The sequence below is a fragment of the Phaenicophaeus curvirostris genome, unplaced genomic scaffold (assembly GCF_032191515.1).
Source record: "Phaenicophaeus curvirostris isolate KB17595 unplaced genomic scaffold, BPBGC_Pcur_1.0 scaffold_344, whole genome shotgun sequence".
In the NCBI taxonomy this organism is placed as follows: domain Eukaryota; kingdom Metazoa; phylum Chordata; class Aves; order Cuculiformes; family Cuculidae; genus Phaenicophaeus; species Phaenicophaeus curvirostris.
In genome coordinates this window covers 80,431-95,640 of record NW_027206945.1, presented here as the reverse complement: position 1 = coordinate 95,640, position 15,210 = coordinate 80,431, and the positions used below count along the sequence as shown (strand labels likewise).

Sequence of the window (15,210 nt, the reverse complement as noted above, 5' to 3'; positions counted from 1 at the left end):
GTGTTTTTTTTGGGGGGTTGGGGGTGTTTTTAGGGGCTTGGGGTGTTTTTTCGGGGGGGGGGTTGAGGCCTTGAAGGAGTTTGAGGATGATTTGGGGGGCCTGGGGCTAGTTTGAGGGAGTTTGAGGGTGATTTGAAGCATTTGGGGGGGGGCTTGGGGCATTTTGGGGGTGTTTTGGGGGGGTCGGGGCATTTTGGGGGGGCTTGGGGCTAGTTTGAGGGTGATTTGAAGCATTTTGGGGGGGTTTGGGGCTAGTTTGAGGGAATTTGAGGGTGATTTTAAGCATTTTGGGGGTTCTTGGGGCATTTTTGGGGGGATTGGGGCATTTTGGGGGGTTCTTGGGGCATTTTGGGGGCGTTTGGGGCTAGTTTGAGGGAGTTTGAGGGTGATTTGAAGCATTTTGGGGGGGCTTGGGGCATTTTGGGGGGAGTTGGGGCATTTTGGGGGGGCTTGGGGCTAGTTTGAGGGAGTTTGAGGGTGATTTGAAGCATTTTTTGGGGGATTGGGGCATTTTGGGGGGTTCTTGGGGCATTTTTGGGGGGCTTGGGGCTAGTTTGAGGGAGTTTGAGGGTGATTTGAAGCATTTTGGGGCGTTTGAGGGTGATTTGAAGCATTTTGGGGGGGCTTGGGGCATTTTGGGGGGGAGTTGGGGCATTTTTTGGGGGATTGGGGCATTTTGGGGGGTTCTTGGGGCATTTTGGGGGGGCTTGGGGCTAGTTTGATGGAGTTTGAGGGTGATTTGAAGCATTTTGGGGTGTTTGGGGCTAGTTTGAGGGAGTTTGAGGGTGATTTGAAGCATTTTGGGGGGCTTGGGGCATTTTGGGGGGGAGTTGGGGCATTTTTGGGGGGATTGGGGCATTTTTGGGGGGCTTGGGGCTCGTTTGAGGGAGTTTGAGGGTGATTTGAAGCATTTTGGGGGGGCTTGGGGCTCGTTTGAGGGAGTTTGAGGGTGATTTGAAGCATTTTGGGGGGGTTTGGGGCTAGTTTGAGGGAGTTTGAGGGTGATTTGAAGCGTTTTGGGGGGGGCTTGGGGCATTTTGGGGGGGAGTTGGGGCATTTTTTGGGGGATTGGGGCATTTTGGGGGGTTCTTGGGGCATTTTTGAGGGGCTTGGGGCTGGTTTGAGGGAGTTTGAGGGGTATTTGAAGCATTTTGGGGTGGAGTGGGGCGTTTTGGGGGGTTCTTGGGGTATTTTTGGGGGGCTTGGGGCTAGTTTGAGGGAGTTTGAGGGTGATTTGAAGCATTTTGGGGCGTTTGGGGCATTTTGGGGGGTTCTTGGGGCTAGTTTGAGGGTGATTTGAAGCATTTTGGGGGGGGTTTGGCGCTAGTTTGAGGGAATTTGAGGGTGATTTGAAGCATTTTGGGGGTTCTTGGGGCATTTTGGGAGGTTCTTGGGGCATTTTGGGGGGTTCTTGGGGCATTTTGGGGGGGTTTGGGGCTAGTTTGAGGGAGTTTGAGGGTGATTTGAAGCATTTTGGGGGGGCTTGGGGCAATTTGGGGGGGAGTTGGGGCATTTTTGGGGGGCTTGGGGCTAGTTTGAGGGAGTTTGAGGGTGATTTGAAGCATTTTTTGGGGGATTGGGGCATTTTGGGGGGTTCTTGGGGCATTTTTGGGGGGCTTGGGGCTAGTTTGAGGGAGTTTGAGGGTGATTTGAAGCATTTTGGGGCGTTTGAGGGTGATTTGAAGCATTTTGGGGGGGCTTGGGGCATTTTGGGGGGGAGTTGGGGCATTTTTTGGGGGATTGGGGCATTTTGGGGGGTTCTTGGGGCATTTTGGGGGGGCTTGGGGCTAGTTTGATGGAGTTTGAGGGTGATTTGAAGCATTTTGGGGTGTTTGGGGCTAGTTTGAGGGAGTTTGAGGGTGATTTGAAGCATTTTGGGGGGCTTGGGGCATTTTGGGGGGGAGTTGGGGCATTTTTGGGGGGATTGGGGCATTTTTGGGGGGCTTGGGGCTCGTTTGAGGGAGTTTGAGGGTGATTTGAAGCATTTTTGGGGGGGTTTGGGGCTAGTTTGAGGGGTTCTTGGGGTATTTTTGGGGGGTTTGGGGCTGGTTTGAGGGAGTTTGAGGGTGATTTGAAGCATTTTGGGGGGGTTTGGGGCTAGTTTGAGGGAGTTTGAGGGTGATTTGAAGCATTTTGGGGGGGCTTGGGGCATTTTTGGGGAGCTTGGGGCTGGTTTGAGGGAGTTTGAGGGTGATTTGAAGCATTTTGGGGGGTTCTTGGGGCATTTTGGGGGGGCTTGGGGCTAGTTTGAGGGAGTTTGAGGGTGATTTGAAATGTTTTTAGGGGTTCTTGGGGTATTTTGGGGGTTCTTGGGGCATTTTGGGGGGGCGTGGGGCTAGTTTGAGGGTGATTTGAAGCACTTTTTGGGGGGCTTGTGGCATTTTGGGGGGATTGGGGCATTTTTGGGGGGCTTGGGGCTAGTTTGAGAGTGATTTGAAGCATTTTTGGGGGGCTTGGGGCATTTTGAGGGTGATTTGAAGCATTTTGGGGGGGCTTGGGGCCTTTTGAGGGGTTCTTGAAGCATTTTTGGGGGGAATTGGGGTGTTGAAGGAGCTTGAGGATGATTTGTGGACATTGGGGGGGCGTGGGAGGTGCTGGGGCCGTTTTGGGGGGCCGTTTGGGGCTGTTTGGGGTCATTTTCGGGGTTGGGGGTGCTCGGGGGGGGCACATCGATGGGTTTTGGGGGGACAGGGGGTGACATTAAGTGTCCCCCCCCAGCCCGCTGACTGCCGGGCGCTGATCGAGAAGTTGAAGGGCTGCGGGGACGAGCAGCTCCTGGCCGAGCTCCAGCAGATCAAGACATGGAACATCGGGAAGGTGCGGGGGACCCCGAAACCCGGGGGGGGGACCCCGAAACCTGGGGGGGGCCCCAAAACCCGGGGAGGGACACCCCGAAACGCAGGGAGGGGCTAGAGCTGGGGTGGGAGGGCTGAAACCGTGGGGGTGACGCTGGGCTTGGCCCCAAATGGTGCTGGAGGCTCTTGAAAATGGGGGGAGACACCCCAAAAATGGGGGGAAGCACCTCGGGTTTTGCATGAAATGGCTGGTTTCACCCCAAAAATGGCTGGTTTCACCCCAAAATGGCTGGTTTTACCCCAAAATTGGATGGTTTCCCCCCCAAAATGGTGGGAAACACCATTTTTTCCTCACCGAGAGGCAGGGGTACCCCAGAAATGGCAGGTGTCACCCCAAAATTGGAGGAAGCACCACAGTTTCCTCACAGAACTGCAGCTTGCGCCCCAAAAATAGTGTGAAACTCCATTTTTTTCTTCACAGAGAGGCAGGGGTGCCCCAAAAATGGCAGGTTTCGCCCCAAAAATGGCTGGTTTCACCCCAAAAATGGCAAGAAACCCCATTTTTTCCTCTCGGAGAGGCAGGTTTCACCCCAAAAATGGCTGGTTTCACCCCAAAATGGCTGGTTTCACCCCAAAATTGGATGGTTTCCCCCCCAAAATGGTGGGAAACACCATTTTTTCCTCATCGAGAGGCAGGTGTCACCCCAAAATTGGAGAGAAGCACCACAGTTTCCTCGTGAAATGGCTGGTTTCATCCCAAAAATGGCTGGTTTCCCCCCCAAAATGGTGGGAAACACCGTTTTTTCCTCACCGAGAGGCAGGGGTACCCCAGAAATGGCAGGTGTCGCCCCAAAAATGGAGGAAACACCACAGTTTCCTCAGGAAATGGTTGGTTTCACCCCAAAAATGGCAGGTTTCACCCCAAAAATGGAGGGAATCACCTCAGTTTCCTCAGGAAATGGTTGGTTTCACCCCAAAAATGGAGGGAAGCCCCACAGTTTCCTCACAGAACTGCAGCTTGCGCCCCAAAAATAACGGGAAACTCCATTTTTTTCCTCACAGAGAGGCAGGGGTGCCCCAAAAATGGCAGGTTTCACCCCAAAAATGGCAAGAAACCCCATTTTTTCCTCTCGGAGAGGCAGGTTTCACCCCCAAAATGGCTGGTTTCACCCCAAAATGGCTGGTTTCACCCCAAAATTGGATGGTTTCCCCCCCAAAATGGTGGGAAACACCATTTTTTCCTCATCGAGAGGCAGGTGTCACCCCAAAATTGGAGAGAAGCACCACAGTTTCCTCGTGAAATGGCTGGTTTCACCCCAAAAATGGCTGGTTTCCCCCCCAAAATGGTGGGAAACACCGTTTTTTCCTCACCGAGAGGCAGGGGTACCCCAGAAATGGCAGGTGTCACCCCAAAATTGGAGGAAACACCACAGTTTCCTCAGGAAATGGTTGGTTTCACCCCAAAAATGGCAGGTTTCACCCCAAAAATGGAGGGAATCACCTCAGTTTCCTCAGGAAATGGTTGGTTTCACCCCAAAAATGGAGGGAAGCACCACAGTTTCCTCACAGAACTGCAGGTTGCGCCCCAAAAATAGTGTGAAACTCCATTTTTTTCCTCACAGAGAGGCAGGGGCGCCCCAAAAATGGCAGGTTTCACCCCAAAAATGGCAAGAAACCCCATTTTTTGCTCTCGGAGAGGCAGGTTTCACCCCAAAAATGGCTGGTTTCACCTCAAAATGGCTGGTTTCACCCCAAAAATGGATGGTTTCCCCCCCAAAATGGTGGGAAACATCATTTTTTCCTCACCGAGAGGCAGGTGTCACCCCAAAATTGGAGAGAAGCACCACAGTTTCCTCGTGAAATGGCTGGTTTCACCCCAAAAATGGCTGGTTTCACCCCAAAATGGCTGGTTTCACCCCCAAAATGGCTGGTTTCACCCCCAAAATGGCTGGTTTCCCCCCCAAAATGTTGGGAAACACCATTTTTTCTTCTCCGAGAGGCAGAGGTACCCCAGAAATGGCAGATGTCACCCCAAAAATGGAGGGAAGCACCACAGTTTCCTCAGAGAACTGCAGCTTGCGCCCCAAAAATAATGTGAAACTCCATTTTTTTCCTCACAGAGAGGCAGGGGCGCCCCAAAAATGGCAGGTTTCACCCCAAAAATGGCAAGAAACCCCATTTTTTCCTCTCGGAGAGGCAGGTTTCACCCCCAAAATGGCAGGAAGCACTTAAAAAAGCTGGAGGAGCATAAAAAGGAGATGGAAGTGTTGAAACGGGTCCAGAGGAGGCCACAAAGACGATGGGAGGGCTGGAGAACCTCCCGTACGAGGCCAGGATGAGAGAGTTGGGGTTCTCCAGCCTGGAGAAGGCTCCGAGGAGACCTTGGAGTGACCTGGAGGAGCTCCACGGAAGCTGGAGAGGAGCTGGAATAGGTTATCAGGAGAAGTTGCACGTAGGACTTTGCGCTGGGCCTTGTAGAACCTCAGGAGGTTCTCCCAATTTCATTTCTCCAGCTTTTCCAGGTCCTTTTGACCTTGTAGAACCTCACGAGGTTCATCCAGCCCCATTTCTCCAGCTTTTCCAGGTCCTTTTAACCTTGTAGAACCTCACGAGGTTCTCACAGTCTCAATTCTCCATCGTATCTAGGTTTTTCCTGGCCTCGTAGAACTTCAGGAGGTTCTCCCAGCCCTAATTCTCCAGCTTTTCTAGGTTTTCCTGGCTTTGTAGAACCTCATGAGGTTCTCAAAGCTCTATTTCTCCGTCGTGTCTAGGTCTCTCCTGGCCTTGTAGAACTTCAGGAGGTTCTCCCAGCCCTAATTCTCCAGCTTTTCTAGGTCCTCCTGGCCTTGTAGAACTTCAGGAGGTTCTCCCAGCCCTAATTCTCCAGCTTTTCTAGGTTTTCCTGGCTTTGTAGAACCTCACGAGGTTCTCAAAGCTCTATTTTTCTAGCTTTTCCAGGCCTTCCTGGCTTTGTAGAACCTCACGAGGTTTTCAAAGCTCTATTTTTCTAGCTTTTCCAGGCCTTCCTGGCTTTGTAGAACCTCACGAGGTTCTCAAAGCTCTATTTTTCTAGCTTTTCCAGGCCTTCCTGGCCTTGTAGAACCTCACGAGGTTCTCAAAGCTTTATTTTTCTAGCTTTTCTAGGTTTTCCTGGCTTTGTAGAACCTCACGAGGTTCTCAAAGCTCTATTTTTCTAGCTTTTCCAGGCCTTCCTGGCTTTGTAGAACCTCACGAGGTTCTCAAAGCTCTATTTTTCTAGCTTTTCCAGGCCTTCCTGGCCTTGTAGAACCTCACGAGGTTCTCAAAGCTTTATTTTTCTAGCTTTTCCAGGCCTTCCTGGCTTTGTAGAACCTCACGAGGTTCTCAAAGCTCTATTTTTCTAGCTTTTCCAGGCCTTCCTGGCTTTGTAGAACCTCACGAGGTTCTCAAAGCTCTATTTTTCTAGCTTTTCCAGGCCTTCCTGGCCTTGTAGAACCTCACGAGGTTCTCAAAGCTTTATTTTTCTAGCTTTTCCAGGCCTTCCTGGCTTTGTAGAACCTCACGAGGTTCTCAAAGCTCTATTTTTCTAGCTTTTCCAGGCCTTCCTGGCCTTGTAGAACCTCACGAGGTTCTCAAAGCTTTATTTTTCTAGCTTTTCTAGGCCTTCCTGGCCTTGTAGAACCTCACGAGGTTCTCAAAGTTCTATTTTTCTAGCTTTTCCAGGTCTTCCTGGCCTTGTAGAACCTCACAGGGTTCTCAAAGCTTTATTTTTCTAGCTTTTCCAGGTCTTCCTGGCCTTGTAGAACCTCACGAGGTTCTCAAAGCTCTATTTTTCTAGCTTTTCCAGGCCTTCCTGGCCTTGTAGAACCTCACGAGGTTCTCAAAGCTCTATTTTTCTAGCTTTTCCAGGCCTTCCTGGCCTTGTAGAACCTCAGGAGGTTCTCCAAGTTTTGTGTCATCTCCAAACTTGCTGAGATCGCTCTCGATTTTGCTCATTTTTAATTGATGAAGCTATGAAACATCTTCCTGGAGATGTTCAAGGCCTAGTTGGATGCGGCTTGGAGCAACCTCATCCAGCGGGAGGCGTCCCTGCTCGCGCAACTGGATGATTTTGAAGGCCCCGCTCAACCCAAACCGTTCTCCGAGCCTATAAATTGGGGTTGGAGGCCCTTCCGCTGTCCCCGAGGTTACGGGGGTGTCCCTCATGTCTCCCCACTGTCCCCGCAGTGCGAGCTCTACCACTGGGTGGATCTCCTGGATCGTTTCGATGGGATCCTAGCGGAAGCCGGTCGCCCCGTGGAGAACATGTCCTGGATGTTGGCCTGCGACCGGCCCGAGCGGGAGCAGCTCAAGGCCCTCCTCTTGGCTCTCCTCAACTTCACCGCCCTCCTCATCGAGTACAGCTTCTCCCGCCACCTCTACAGCTCCATCGAGGTACTTTGGGGGGGGGTTAGACACCCCAAAATGGCTTTTGTTGGCGCGGAAACCAGCCGTTTGGATGATTAAAAGTTAATTTTCTCACGATTCGCAGCACTTAACGACGCTGCTGGCCTCCTCGGACATGCAAGTGGTCTTGGCCGTGCTGAACCTCCTCTACGTCTTCAGCAAACGCTCCAACTACATCACCCGCTTGGGGTCGGATAAGCGGAGCCCCCTCCTCTCCCGCCTCCAGCACCTGGCTGAGGTAAAGGGGGGGTCCCCTCCGTTTTTTGGGGGGTCCCTGACGTCCCTCACACCGTGTTTTGCTTGACGTGTGGTCTCTCCCGCGCAGAGCTGGGGCGGGAAGGAGAACGGGTTTGGCTTGGCCGAGTGCTGCCGCGACCTCCACATGATGGTGAGCAGCCGTTTCAGCGGGTTTTGGGGTCCTCTCCTCGTGTTTTGGGGTCCCCTCATCGTGTTTTGGGGTCCCCGATGCCATTTTGGGGTCTTCTGACCCTGTTCCACATCCCCTCATTGTGTTTTGGGGTTCCCTGAGGCTGTTTTGGGGTCCGTTGACTCTGTTCCACGTCCCCTCATGGTGTTTTGGGGTCTCCTCATGGTGTTTTGGGGTCCCCTTATCGTGTTTTGGGGTCTCTTGACTCTGTCCCACATCCCCTCGTGGTGTTTTGGGGTTTCCTCATTATGTTTTGGGGTTCCCTGAGGCTGTTTCGGGGTCCTTTGACCCTGTCCCACGTCCCCTCATTGTGTTTTGGGGTTCGCTGAGGCTGTTTCGGGGTCCTTTGACTCTGTTCCACGTCCCCTCCTTGTGTTTTGGGGTCTCCTCATCGTGTTTTGGGGTTCCCTGAGGCTGTTTTGGGGTCCGTTGACTCTGTCCCACATCCCCTCATCGTGTTTTGGGGTTCCCTGATGCCATTTTGGGGTCTTTTGACCCTGTTCCACATCCCCTCCTTGTGTTTTGGGGTCCCCTCCTTGTGTTTTGGGGTCCCCTGATGCCATTTTGGGGTCTTTTGACCCTGTTCCACATCCCCTCCTTGTGTTTTGGGGTCCCCTCCTTGTGTTTTGGGGTCCCCTCCTTGTGTTTTGGGGTCCCCTCCTTGTGTTTTGGGGTCCCCTCATGCTATTTTGGGGTCTTTTGACCCTATTCCACATCCCCTCATCATGTTTTTGGGTTCCCTGATGCGGTTTCGGGGTCCTTTGACTCTGTCGCATGTCCCCTCCTTGTGTTTTGGGGTCCCCTTCTTGTGTTTTGGGGTTTCCTCATCATGTTTTGGGGTCCCCGATGCCATTTTGGGGTCTTTTGACCCTGTTCCACATCCCCACATGGTGTTTTGGGGTTCCCTGAGGCTGTTTTGGGGTTCCCTGAGGCTGTTTCGGGGTCCTTTGACTCTGTCCCACGTCCCCTCCTTGTGTTTTGGGGTCCCCTCCTTGTGTTTTGGGGTCCCCTCCTTGTGTTTTGGGGTCCCCTCATGTTATTTTGGGGTCTTTTGATCCTGTTCCAGATCTCCTCATGGTGTTTTGGGGTCCCCTTATCGTGTTTTGGGGTCTCTTGACTCTGTCCCACATCCCCTCATGGTGTTTTGGGGTTTCCTCATTATGTTTTGGGGTTCCCTGAGGCTGTTTCGGGGTCCTTTGACCCTGTCCCACGTCCCCTCATTGTGTTTTGGGGTTCGCTGAGGCTGTTTCGGGGTCCTTTGACTCTGTTCCACGTCCCCTCCTTGTGTTTTGGGGTCTCCTCATCGTGTTTTGGGGTTCCCTGAGGCTGTTTTGGGGTCCGTTGACTCTGTCCCACATCCCCTCATCGTGTTTTGGGGTTCCCTGATGCCATTTTGGGGTCTTTTGACCCTGTTCCACATCCCCTCCTTGTGTTTTGGGGTCCCCTCCTTGTGTTTTGGGGTCCCCTGATGCCATTTTGGGGTCTTTTAACCCTGTTCCACATCCCCTCCTTGTGTTTTGGGGTCCCCTCCTTGTGTTTTGGGGTCCCCTGATGCCATTTTGGGGTCTTTTGACCCTGTTCCACATCCCCTCATGGTGTTTTGGGGTTCGCTGAGGCTGTTTCGGGGTCCTTTGACTCTGTCCCACGTCCCCTCCTTGTGTTTTGGGGTCCCCTCCTTGTGTTTTGGGGATCCCTCATCGTGTTTTGGGGTCCCCTGATGCCATTTTGGGGTCTTTTGACCCTGTTCCACATCCCCACATGGTGTTTTGGGGTTCCCTGAGGCTGTTTTGGGGTTCCCTGAGGCTGTTTCGGGGTCCTTTGACTCTGTCCCACGTCCCCTCCTTGTGTTTTGGGGTCCCCTCCTTGTGTTTTGGGGTCCTCTCCTTGTGTTTTGGGGTCCCCTCATGCTATTTTGGGGTCTTTTGATCCTGTTCCAGATCTCCTCATGGTGTTTTGGGGTCCCCTCATCGTGTTTTGGGGTCCCTTGATGCTGTTTTGGGGTTCCCTGATGTCATTTTGGGGTCTCCTGATGCCTTTCCTTGTTCCTTCATCGTATTTTGGGGTCCCCTGACCCCACTTTGGGGCCCCCTGATTCTGTTTTGGGGTTCCCTGACCCCACTTTGGGGCCCTCTGATGCCTTTCCTTGTCCCCTCATCCTATTTTGGGGTCCCCTGATGCTGTTTTGGGGTCCCCTGATGCCTTTCCTCGTCTCCTCATTGTATTTTGGGGTCCCCTGATGCTGTTTTGGGGTCCCCTGATGCCTTTCCTTGTTCCTTCATCGTATTTTGGGGTGCCCTGATGCTGTTTTGGGGTCCCCTGATGCTGTTTTGGGGTCCCCTGATGCCTTTCTTTGTCTCCTCATTGTATTTTGGGGTCCCCTGATGCTGTTTTGGGGTCCCCTGATGCCTTTCCTCGTCTCCTCATTGTATTTTGGGGTTCCCTGATGCTATTTTGGGGTCCCCTGATGCTGTTTTGGGGTCCTCTGACCCCGCTTTGGGGTCCCCTGGTGCCTTTCCTTGTCCCCTCGTCGTGTTTTGGGGTCCCCTCGTCGTGTTTTGGGGTCCCCAATGCTGTTTTGGGGTCCCCTGACCCCCCCAAACCCTCTGTCCCCCCCAGAAATACCCCCCTAGTGCCACCACCCTCCACTTCGAGTTCTACGCCGAGCCGGGCCTTGAGGTGAAGGTGGACAAGCGGGTGAGTCATGGGGGACATTTTTGGGGTCCTGGGGGGCCCCCCAAAAACCCGCTGGGCCCCCCAAAACCTCTCAGACCCCCCCTGAACCCCAAAATTTCTTCCCCCCCCCCCCCCCCCCCCAGGCCACCAGCACCACCCTGCACTATATCCACATCGAGCAGCTGGATAAGGTGAGCGAAGAGGGGGGGGTCAGCGTGGATTTGGGGGGCCCCTGCTGCAACGAGGGGGGCCCCCCCCCAACTCTTTCCCTTCCCCTTCCCCCTCTGCACCCCCTTTTTTGGGTCTCTGCCCCCCAATTTTCTCTGCACCCCAAGATTTCAGAGAGCCCCTCGGAGATCATGGAGTCCCTCACCAAGATGTACAGCATCCCCAAGGATAAGCAGGTGAATGAAGCAGAAATGGGGGGGCCCCCCGCGATTTGGGGGGGCCCCCTGGCTCCGGGGGGGGGCCACACGCTGCGGTGACCCCCCGAGAATCTTCCCTGAACCCCCAAATCTTCCCTGACCCCCCCAAATCTTCCCTGACACCTCACATCCCCCCCGAGCCCCTTCAAATCCCTCCAAGTCCTCTCTGAGCTCCCCTGAGCCCCCCCCAAATCCTTTCTGACCCCCCCAAATCCTTTCTGACCCCCTCAAATCCCCCCTGAGCCCCCCCTAAATCCTTTCTGCCCCCCTCAAATCCCCCCTGAGCTCCCCTAAATCCTTTCTGACCCCCTCAAATCTCCCCTGAGCCCCCCTAAATCCTTTCTGACCCCCTCAAATCTCCCCTGAGCCCCCCTAAATCCTTTCTGACCCCCTCAAATCCCCCCTGAGCCCCCCCTAAATCCTTTCTGCCCCCCTCAAATCCCCCCTGAGCTCCCCTAAATCCTTTCTGCCCCCCTCAAATCCCCCCTGAGCCCCCCTAAATCCTTTCTGACCCCCTCAAATCTCCCCTGAGCCCCCCCTAAATCCTTTCTGACCCCCTCAAATCTCCCCTGAGCCCGCCTAAATCCTTTCTGACCCCCTCAAATCCCCCCTGAGCCCCCCTAAATCCTTTCTGACTCCCTCAAATCCCTCCTGAGCCCCCCTAAATCCTTTCTGACCCCCTCAAATCCCCCCCGAGCCCCCCCAAATCCTTTCTGACCCCCTCAAATCTCCCCTGAGCTCCCTTAAATCCTTTCTGATCCCCTCAAATCTCCCCTGAGCCCCCCCTAAATCCTTTCTGACCCCCTCAAATCCCCCCTGAGCCCCCCCAAATCCTTTCTGCACCCCGAAATCCCCCCTGACCCCCCATATTCCTCATGTTCCCCCCCCCAGATGCTGCTTTTCACCCACATCCGCTTGGCTCACGGTTTCTCCAACCACAAGAAGCGGCTCCAAGCGGTTCAGGCCCGGCTCCACGCCATCTCCATCCTGGGTAGGGAGCTTAATTCGTTAATTAAGACCTTTTTAACGAGATAAGGGTTCTTTGAAGCGGTTTTTTGGGGTGTCCAGGCCCTTTTTTAGGTGACCCCCCCTCTTTTTTTCCCCTCGTAGTGTACTCGAACGCCTTGCAGGAATCAGCCAACAGCATTTTATACAACGGCCTCATCGAAGAGCTCGTCGACGTCCTCCAGATCACCGACAAGCAGCTGATGGTGAGCGGCACCCCCAAACCTCCCCCCCGAACCCCCAAATCCCCTCTCTCCGGCTTCGTCTCGACCCCCTAAAACCATTTTTAGGATATCAAGGCGGCTTCTTTGCGCACCCTCACCTCCATCGTCCACTTGGAACGCACCCCCAAGCTCAGCAGCATCATCGATTGCACCGGCACCGCTTCCTACCACGGTTTCCTCCCCGTTCTCGTTCGGAATTGCATCCAGGCCATGATCGGTGCGTTCGTAGCGAGACGAGAACCCTCAAAATTCTATTTTTGAGGCGTTTCCTCCTCGATTTTTAACCTCCTGCTCCCCCAGACCCTTCGATGGAGCCTTACCCCCACCAATTCGCCACCGCGCTCTTCTCCTTCCTCTACCACCTCGCCAGCTACGACGCCGGCGGCGAAGCTCTCGTTTCGTGCGGCATGATGGAAGCGCTGCTCAAAGTAGGCCTCGCGCTGCGAGAAAACACCCCGAAAAAACCTTCTAGGCACCCCCTCTTTCCTCCTCACCCCTTTTTTATTTCGATTTGAAGGTGATTAAGTTCCTGGGCGACGAGCAGGACCAGATCACGTTCGTCACGCGAGCCGTGCGGGTGGTGGATCTCATCACCAACCTCGACATGGCCGCCTTCCAGTCGCACAGCGGGCTCTCCATCTTCATCTACCGCCTCGAGGTACCCCCCGACTTCGGGGCTTTGGGGGGCTCAGGGCTCTTTTGGGGACCCTGAGGGCAATTGTGGCGTTTTGGGGTGCTGAGGGGCTGTTTTGAGGAGCCGAGAGGCCTTTCTGGGGCACCCGGAGGGCTTTTTGAGGCACCAAGAGGCGTTTTTGAGGCACCCAGAGGGCTTTTTGGGGTGCTGAGGGGCAGTTTTGAGGCGCTAAGAGGCCTTTTTGGGGCTCCGAGGGGCAATTGTGGCGTTTTGGGGTGCTGAGGGGCTGTTTTGGGGCGCCGAGAGGCCTTTCTGAGGCGCCTAAGGGCAATTTTGGGGCACCAAGGGGCCTTTTTGAGGCGCTAAGAGGCCTTTTTGGGGGGCCAAGGGGCAATTGTGGAATTTTGGGGTGCTGAGGGGCTGTTTTGGGGTACCAAGAGGCCTTTTTGGGGCTCCAAGGGGCAATTTTGGGGCACCCAGAGGCCTTTTTGGGGCGCTAAGAGGCCTTTTTGGGGGTCCGAGGGGGAATTGTGGCATTTTGGGGGGCTAAGGGGCAATTTTGGGGCACCAAGAGGCCTTTTTGAGGCGCTAAGAGGCCTTTTTTGGGGGCCAAGGGGCAATTGTGGGTTTTTGGGGCACCAAGAAACCTTTTTGAGGTGCCAAGGGGCAATTTTGGGGCACCAAGAGATCTTTTTGAGGGGTTAAGACGCCTTTTTGGGGGGCCAAGGGGCAATTGTGGAATTTTGGGGTGCTGACGGGCTGTTTTGGGGTGCCAACAGGCCTTTCTGGGGCACCCGGAGGGCTTTTTGAGGCACCAAGAGGCGTTTTTGAGGCACCCAGAGGGCTTTTTGGGGTGCTGAGGGGCAGTTTTGAGGGGCTAAGAGGCCTTTTTGGGGGTCCGAGGGGTAATTGTGGCATTTTGAGGGGCTAAGGGGCAATTTTGGGGCACCAAGAGGCTTTTCTGGGGCATCTAAGGGCAATTTTGGGGCACTAGGGGGCCTTTTTGAGGCGCTAAGAGGCCTTTTTGGGGGGCCAAGGGGCAATTGTGGAATTTTGGGGTGCTGAGGGGCTGTTTTGAGGCGCCGAGAGGCCTTTCTGGGGCACCCGGAGGGCTTTTTGAGGCACTAAGAGGTGTTTTTGAGGCACCCAGAGGGCTTTTTGGGGTGCTGAGGGGCAGTTTTGAGGCGCTAAGAGGCCTTTTTGGGGCTCCGAGGGGCAATTGTAGAATTTTGGGGTGCTGAGGGGCTGTTTTGGGGCGCCGAAAGGCCTTTCTGGGGCGCCTAAGGGCAATTTTGGGGCACCAAGGGGCCTTTTTGAGGCACTAAGAGGCCTTTTTGGGGGGCCAAGGGGCAATTGTGGCGTTTTGGGGTGCTGAGGGGCTGTTTTGGGGCACCAGGAGGCCTTTCTGAGGCTCCTAAGGGCAATTTTGGGGCACCAAGAGGCCTTTTTGGGGGTCCGAGGGGGAATTGTGGCATTTTGGGGGGCTAAGGGGCAATTTTGGGGCACCAAGAGGCCTTTTTGAGGCGCTAAGAGGCCTTTTTTGGGGGCCAAGGGGCAATTGTGGGTTTTTGGGGCACCAAGAAACCTTTTTGAGGTGCCAAGGGGCAATTTTGGGGCACCAAGAGATCTTTTTGAGGGGCTAAGAGGCCTTTTTGGGGGGCCAAGGGGCAATTGTGGCATTTTGGGGGGCTAAGGGGCAATTTTGGGGCACCAAGAGGCCTTTCTGGGGCATCTAAGGGCAATTTTGGGGCACCAAGAGGCCTTTTTGGGGCGCCTAAGGGTAATTTTGGGGCACCAAGGGGCCTTTTTGAGGCGCTAAGAGGCCTTTTTGGGGGTCCGAGGGGGAATTGTGGCATTTTGGGGGGCTAAGGGGCAATTTTGGGGCACCAAGAGGCCTTTCTGGGGCATCTAAGGGCAATTTTGGGGTACCAAGAGGCCTTTTTGAGGGGCTAAGAGGCCTTTTTGGGGGGCCAAGGGGCAATTGTGGAATTCTGGGGTGCTGAAGGGCTGTTTTGGGGTACCAAGAGGCCTTTCTGAGGCGCCTAAGGGCAATTTTGGGGCACCCAGAGGCCTTTTTGGGGCCCCGAGGGACAATTGTGGCTTTTTTGGGGCAGCAAGGGGCAAATTTGGGGTGCCAAGAGGCCTTTTTGGGGCTCTGAGGGGCCTTTCTGCGGCGCTAAGAGGCCTTTTTGGGGCTCCGAGGGGTAATTGTGGCATTTTGGGGGGCTAAGGGGCAATTTTGGGGCACCAGGAGGCCTTTTTGGGGCTCCAAGATGCAATTTTGGGGCGTTAAGAGGCCCTTTTGGCGTGCTGAGAGGCACTTTTGGGGTGCTGAGGCCTGGTTTTGGGGTGCTGTGTTCTTTTTGGAGTGCTGAAGCTCCGTTTTGTGGATTTTGGGGTGCTGCTGCGCCATTTTGGGGTTCTGTGGGTTTATTTGAGGCGCCGAGGCTCTGGTTTTGGTGTTCTGGGTGTTTTTTTGGGGTGCTGAGGCCCATTTGGGGGCGTTGTGTGTTTTTTTGGGGTGCTAGGTGGTGTTTTGGGGCGCTGAGGCCTGTTTTGGGGTTCTGTGTGGTTCTTTGAGGCGCTCAGGCTCTGTTTTTGG

At 54.4% G+C, this 15,210-nt stretch overlaps 1 protein-coding gene across 1 annotated transcript in view; it reads left to right on the top strand.

The window, feature by feature from the left end:
* The window catches only part of LOC138734968 (E3 ubiquitin-protein ligase HUWE1-like), a 97,342-nt gene that overhangs the window by 3,260 nt on the left and 78,872 nt on the right, over nucleotides 1-15,210 (top strand). The window contains exons 4-15 of the mRNA XM_069882798.1: nucleotides 2,719-2,817; nucleotides 7,002-7,208; nucleotides 7,306-7,458; nucleotides 7,546-7,608; nucleotides 10,264-10,341; nucleotides 10,464-10,511; nucleotides 10,656-10,724; nucleotides 11,637-11,736; nucleotides 11,856-11,956; nucleotides 12,041-12,191; nucleotides 12,275-12,402; nucleotides 12,492-12,632. Coding sequence (XP_069738899.1) covers nucleotides 2,719-2,817; nucleotides 7,002-7,208; nucleotides 7,306-7,458; nucleotides 7,546-7,608; nucleotides 10,264-10,341; nucleotides 10,464-10,511; nucleotides 10,656-10,724; nucleotides 11,637-11,736; nucleotides 11,856-11,956; nucleotides 12,041-12,191; nucleotides 12,275-12,402; nucleotides 12,492-12,632 — 1,338 coding nt within the window. The remainder of the gene's footprint in view (nucleotides 1-2,718; nucleotides 2,818-7,001; nucleotides 7,209-7,305; nucleotides 7,459-7,545; nucleotides 7,609-10,263; nucleotides 10,342-10,463; nucleotides 10,512-10,655; nucleotides 10,725-11,636; nucleotides 11,737-11,855; nucleotides 11,957-12,040; nucleotides 12,192-12,274; nucleotides 12,403-12,491; nucleotides 12,633-15,210) is intronic.